This window comes from Vulpes lagopus, chromosome 12 (assembly GCF_018345385.1).
Source record: "Vulpes lagopus strain Blue_001 chromosome 12, ASM1834538v1, whole genome shotgun sequence".
NCBI classification, from domain to species: domain Eukaryota; kingdom Metazoa; phylum Chordata; class Mammalia; order Carnivora; family Canidae; genus Vulpes; species Vulpes lagopus.
The window spans coordinates 15,589,521-15,596,410 of NC_054835.1; the positions used below are offsets into that span (position 1 = coordinate 15,589,521).

A 6,890-nucleotide genomic window follows, 5' to 3' on the forward strand; every position below is an offset into this window, starting at 1 on the left:
GGGGAAGCCGAGGACCGGTTCTCGTCGAGAGGTTTATTCGCAGTCCCCGCAGCAGTCCTCGCAGCTGGCATTGGATGAGTCCGGGCTGAGAGCGCGGGGGTCCAAGAAACTGAACCGGACCTAGCCCGCCCACCAGGCCATGGAGCCCTGGGGGCTCCTCGTGACCAGCGTCTCCTTCGCCGCCTTCCGGGGGCTGCACTGGGCGCTGCAGCTGCTGCCCACGCCGGGATCTGCTGCCCAGGACCGTTGGAAGTGGCGGAACATCTGTGTCTCCCTGGTGCACAGCCTGCTCACAGGGGTCGGGGCGCTGCTCGGGTGCGGAGTATAGAGATTTGGGAGGCACCTGGGTGAGGGTGAGGGGTGGAAAGCTGAGATTAAGAGACCCGGCGGGCCTCTTCACAATGGAAGTGTCCGACACTGGGTGGGGTGTGTGAATGGGCGGGTGAGCGTGCACAGCGGGAGAATGGGGTCTGAGTCTGCATGATGCTGACCATGGCCCCCCACCTCCTACAGGCTGTTGCTGTATCCTCAGATGGCTGCGGACCCGATTCACGGCCACCCGCCCTGGGCCCTGGTGCTGGTGGCTGTGTCGGTGGGTAAGTCTGCAGGGAAGGCCAGGCCGGTTAGTCGGGGAGCAACCTTCCAATGGTAATTCCAGGTCGCCTTTCCCCTCTCCATAGGGGTCCAGTGTTTCTGGCAGCTTTGGTTATTTTAAAGACCTAGGAAAAGGTGGGGATGAAGCTTCCTCTCCAGGAGGTACAACTTGGGAGAAGCCTAATGCCCCTCCCCCCCTCATGCCACTCCCATAGGTTATTTCTTGGCGGATGGACTTGACATGCTGTGGAACGAGACCTTGGGCCAGGCCTGGGAACTTATTTGTCATCATTTGGTGGTGAGCCTCAGGGAAAGGTGACACAGGAAGGGTAGTATGCTGGGGCTGGGTCCTCAATCTCTCTTCAGGTTTCTGTCCAATGACTTCCCAGTGTCTCTGACCCCTGTTGGCACCTGCCCTCCCCAACCTAGGACTGGCTTGAGGGGCAGCAGATTGACTGCTAGCCACAGCTAGAGTCTGAGCACTGCCTAAGTTGCTTGGATTCGCTCACGTGTCCCATCTGATTGCAGAAATGTTGCATATGGAGCTTTTCTGAGGAGCCCCAGTATAGGGACTGGGAATGGGGCACAAAAGCCCAGGAATGGAAGGGGGGGGGGTACTGCACAGATGCTGCTGCCGCACCAGGGGAGACAGCCACTGGGTCATGGCTCCTCCCATCCAATGGAAGGGTTAAGGCCATTCAGGCCCCAACATAAGGGTAAGTTTAAGGGCAGATTTTTGACACGGTGCCACAAAAATGCTTGGGAACCCCTGTCTTTTTTTTTTTTTTTTTGGGAACCCCTGTCTTAAGGCCTGGGATGTTGGTACATAATGGGTGGGAGGTCATAGAAGGTCCTCTGACCTCTGACCCCGGTTCCCCAGGTAGTGAGCTGCCTCAGCACTGCCATTCTGTCCAGCCACTATGTGGGCCTCTCTGTGGTGTCTCTGCTCCTGGAGCTGAACTCTGCCTGCCTGCACCTACGAAAATTGCTGCTGCTTTCTCACCAGGCCCCATCCCTGGCCTTCAGTGTGGCCAGCTGGGCTACGCTGACCACCCTGGCCCTCTTCCGCCTAGTGCCTCTGGGGTGGATGAGTATATGGCTGATCCGACAGCAACACCAGGTGCCCCCTCCTCTGGTCATCCTTGGTGGAACTGGGCTGGTCACTGTGGGTGCCATAAGCATTTCACTGGGTATCCGTATTTTGGTCAGTGATGTCCTGCGGTCTCGGCCCCACTCACCCATCCCTGGGCACAAGGAAACCAGAGGCACAAGGGGATGTTGTGATGGTGAGCTTGTCACCAGGGAGGATTCCACTCTCAGCCTGCAAGACTAGAGAGAGGCCAAGGCTCCCCTTCTGCCAGTCCTGAGGGAGGCAGGGCCAGGAAAAGGAGATTGTGGTCTACAGTGCACAGTCCCTCAAAGGGTTAAGGACTGGACTGAATTTTCAGTATCTCAGCCCCCCTTTCCAAGTAACCCACTCCCCTCCCCCATTCCTAGAATTGGAGAAGTGCTGATGTTCTTGGATGGGTGGGAAACTGGGCTATTGTTCGGTGAATTCCATCATCAGATGACTGCTTCTTCCAGCAAACTAGCTCAAGAGGGATAGCCAGTGCTACCAATAAGGGGTGACAGGAGGCGTGAAGTTAAATGAAACTGCCAATGGCATCCTTTACCTTAAACACAGGAACAGATGAAGAAAGGTGAAGTCCTATTAGGATCAGAGAGATCTGATGGGGAGGGGGTGGGTTCAGAGGGAAGAGAGGCCTCACCGATGACCAAATTCTAGCAGTGGGAGGAGGCCATAACAGGTGCTATCTGTAGCCAGTAGGGATGGACATAATTGTTGCCAAGAAACAGAAGAACTGGACCACTACAATTGCTGCTGATATTTCTGGTTCTCAAAGTCATACTACTGTGTTTATACTCAATGCTAGTCTTACTGCCTTTTACATTTTTTTTTAATTTTTTATTTATTTATGATAGTCACAGAGAGAGAGAGAGAGGCAGAGACACAGGCGGAGGGAGAAGCAGGCTCCATGCACCGGGAGCCTGATGTGGGATTCGATCCCGGGTCTCCAGGATCGCGCCCTGGGCCAAAGGCAGGCGCCAAACCGCTGCGCCACCCAGGGATCCCGCCTTTTACATTTTTTAAAAGTCCGATATCTGCCTTTTAAAATTTCTTACTGTCTTTCAAAGAAAATGCAGATTCTTAAAGGAATGAGCTAGGTCTGTCTTCTTAGGACAATATTGAAGTCCAGAGCCATAACAGAAACTCAAACATTCATTCTGGGTGCCAAGTGTAGTGTTTTCCATTGGCCTTTTGTGGAAGAAGGAAGACAGAGACAGAGGTAGATGAGGGAAGGCTTCCACTTGGCGGCAGAGGGATTAAGGAATATCTGACTCTCTTCTGGGATTCATTTGCAAGCTCTCCCTCTCCTTTCTCCCTTGCCACTTTTTTTTTTTTTTTAGAGGGGTGGGGCAGTGGGAGAGAATCTTAAGCAGGCTCCATGCCCCACACTGAGATTGTGACCTGAGCCGAAATTGAGAGCCAGATGCAAACAAACAAAAAAATTCTGCCCAAAAGCTGAGCTAGAGAAAGACAAATGGGATGATAGGAACAGGTATACATAGATTGAGGGATGGATAGAAAGAAAGAGAAGGTCACCTGAATAGAAGAGACAAAGCTGAAGAGAGATGGAGAGCAAGACACGGAACCTTTGATAGAGATGTTGAGAAAGTCTGTCATGGATGCTGACAGGAACTAAAGTCACGGAACTGGTAAAATGTCATAAACAAAGAGAATAAGAAAACTAGAAATAAAAGCTGACAGGAAGGGACCCCAAGGGGGCAAGGCACAGATGGTCCAGGCAGAGAAACAGTGAGTGACAAGGAGGAACAACCAGACTCAGGAGAGATGTAGGTAAGAGAGGCATTTAGAGAAGTTGGCAGAGAGAAAAGAGAGGGAGAAATAGAGATGAGGGGACTTAGAGGAGCTGAGGAGCAGGACAGGGAGTGGAGGAGGCACTCAATGGAAAGATTCACTGACAGAAAAAGAAAGTAGAAACTATGTTGAGTTGGAGACAGGAAGACAAAGGACAAACAGCTACAGTGCAAAACACAAAGACAGAGACTGACAGGAACTGATAGGCAGAGACTGGTAGGAAAATCAAGAGAAGTCAGAATCAGGGATGTAAATTGAGATAGAAGAATAGGAAAAGGGACTGAGGAGAACCACAGAGGGGGAAACAAGTTGGGGGGAGGCGAAAATGATTAAATAAGCATCCAAAGGAAGGGGGCACCTGGCTGGCTCAGTCATAGAGCATGTGTGATCTCAGGGTTGTGAGTTTGAGCCCCACGTTGGGTGTAGAGATTACTTTAAAAATCTGAAAACAAAACAAAAACAGACCCCAAACAGATAAAAACATACAAAAGAAGGAACAAAGAAAAGGAAGAAACAGATGAAGAGAGGAAGAAAGAATAGAGAGAGGGAAAAAATGAGGGAGGAATTGTGAGAGGTGCCCATCATAGAGTCGTTAAAGTACAAAGGGAAGAGTAACAAATAGAGACTGAAAAGAAGTTGCCACAGCATAGGCAAGAAATAAGAGCAGAGATAACACATGTAATCAGACAAAAGCCAGAGAGGCAAAGGTATAGAAGTTGAGATAGAGAAACAAAGTAGAATTCCATCACAGTGTTTGTCCTTAGAGTGTCTTCAAAACTCAATTTGCCATCTTAGCAGAATGTCCTGATGAACAAAAAAACATTGTCTTGAGTTTTCAAAGAAAGAGAAATATGTCAAATCCATCGTAGAAATTTGTTCCCTAGGGGCGTCTGGGTGGCTCAGTTGAGCGTCTGCCTTCAGCTGGGGTCATGATTTCAGGGTCCTGGGATGGAGTCCGAGTAGGGCTCCCCACTTAGCAGGGAGTCTGCTTCTCCCTCTACCCCTACCACTACCCCTGGCCTTCCACTGCTTGTGTGCACTTGCTTTCTCTCTCTCAAATAAAAATCTTTCAAATAAATAAATAAAATTTTAAAAGATTTTATTTATTTGGTAGAGTAAGAGAGAGAGCACAAGCAGGGGGAGCCCAGGCAGAGGGAGAAGGAGGCTCCCATTAACCAACTGAGCCACCCAGGTGCTCCAATAAATGAAATCTTTTTTTTTTTTTTTTAAGATTTTATTTATTTATTCAGGAGAGTACAGAGAGAGAGAGAGAGAGGCGGAGACACAGGCAGAGGGAGAAGCAGGCTCCATGCAGGGAGCCTGACGTGGAACTCGATCCCGGGACTCCAGGATCATGCCCCGGGCCAAAGGCAGGCGCTAAACCAATGCGCCACCCAGGGATCCGCCCCCCCCCCTTTTTTAAGGAATCTGTTCCCTAAGTATATGTTGAGGTCAGTGGTCAATATTGATTCATTCCAAGCCCTGCATGTTTTCTTTCACCACTGTCATAAATTCATAGTTCCAGTGAGTACACCTGCAGATGATAGTTGATAGTGGGATCCCTGGGTGGCGTAGTGGCTTGGTGCCTGCCTTTGGCCCAGGGCGTGATCCTGGAGACCCGGGATCGAATCCCACGTCAGGCTCCCAGTGCATGGAGCCTGCTTCTCCCTCTGCCTGTGTCTCTGCCTCTCTCTCTCTCTCTCTCTCTCTCTCTCTCTCTCTCTGTGTGACTATCATAAATAAATAAAAATTTTAAAAAATGATGATAGTATCTGGGAGTGATGTCAAGACCTTGCTATTATGGAAATATTGCTGTTTCTGTGGGTTAACTAGTAAAACTTGTACAGTAAAACTTGCTCCTGGTGGAGATAGGATGTTGTGAACACCTGAAGAATTTGGAATCACAAATTTTCATCATGGTGACCTAGTGAAACTTCAGAGAGGCAAGACTGAATTATGATTACAATTGAATAAGGAGGGGCAGGCAGCCCCAGTGGCTCGGCGGTTTAGCACCGCCTGCAGCCCCGGGTGTGATCCTGGAGGCTCAGGATCGAGTCCCACGTCGGGCTCCCTGCCTGGAGCCTGCTTCTCCCTCTGCCTGTGTCTCTGTCTGTGTCTCTGCCTCTCTCTCTCTCTCTCTCTCTCTCTCTCTCTCTCTGAATAAATTTTTTTAAAAATCTTAAAAAAAAAAAAACAATTGAATAAGGAGATATCTCATTGAGTAGGCCATTATAGATGGTGTGGACCAGATATAGATGATGGATCTTAGAGAGGCATGGTCAGTGCCTAGAAAAGAGAAGCTCAAAGATGCAGAGTTTAGCAAATCCTACATTTGGTACAATGAAGTGGGGCACGGTGGCAGTGATCTATCAGACCTCACCATGGCCTACTGAAGTGGTTCTCAAGACTGGCTCCATGCCTACTGAGCTACTGGCTGATGAATTGTCTTCTGCCATAGAAGAGTGGCTTTCCTGGATGGAGGACATTGGTATTTTATGGTCTTGAAACACTATCCTGATCACAAACTAATAAATTGCTATGCAAATAATGGCATCAGTCTTTTGTGAATGTGATCTCTTTGAGTCCCTTCTTCTTGGCTCTAGTGGTCTGATTTATAATGAAATGCTGGATTGTGGAAGCTCTGCCTTGGGAAGATCTCTTCTTGGCACCAACTTTTTGACCTAAAAGCCCTAAAGTGTTCAAAGATCCACCACTATCAAAAAGCAAACCCAATTTATTCAGTAGAATGGGCTTAGAGCAAGTGAATGGATTCAGACAATTTAGAGTGATTTTCAATGCCAGAGTTTGAAACCAAAAGAATCTTTTAGCCAAGTTAATCCTGAGTTAACAAGAAAATTAATTAAACAGAAATCTCCATAACTGAGTTGTCAAGGCTTTATTTTATGTAAAATATAGATTCGTCAGGCTGAAAATTAGGAGCCTCATTCAGCAGGAAATTACATAAGGGAATAAGGGAAGTTATTCTTTACAGAGCTGCTCTTGATCCTGGGCCCAGGGTTCAAGTCCTGCATCGGGCTCCCTGTGAGGAGACTGCTTCTCCCTCTGCCTGTGTCTCTGCCTCTGTGTGTGTCATTTATGAATAAATAAATAAAATTTTTAAAAGAGCTGCTCTTGTATTGAAATGTTTAGCATCACAAACTTAAAGTCAAAGCATCTAAATAAATAAATAAATAAATAAATAAATAAATAAATTCAAAGCATCCCAAGCTGAATGTTTGTTGTGCTCCTACCATATCAGTCACCTTTTATACTTTATCCTATTTAACCCCACCTAATAGAGACTAATCCCATTATTTAGATGAGAAAACTGACATTCAGAGAGATTAGATAATTT

At 47.9% G+C, this 6,890-nt stretch overlaps 1 protein-coding gene across 1 annotated transcript; it reads left to right on the top strand.

Moving 5' to 3' along the window:
* Positions 1-2,480, top strand: TLCD2 (TLC domain containing 2). The gene is made up of 4 exons (XM_041726435.1): positions 1-315; positions 514-596; positions 810-892; positions 1,475-2,480. The coding sequence occupies exons 1-4, from the start codon at positions 140-142 to the stop codon at positions 1,925-1,927; spliced, it is 795 nt and encodes a 264-aa protein (XP_041582369.1). The 5' UTR covers positions 1-139; the 3' UTR covers positions 1,928-2,480.
* The last annotated feature ends 4,410 nt before the right edge of the window (positions 2,481-6,890 follow it).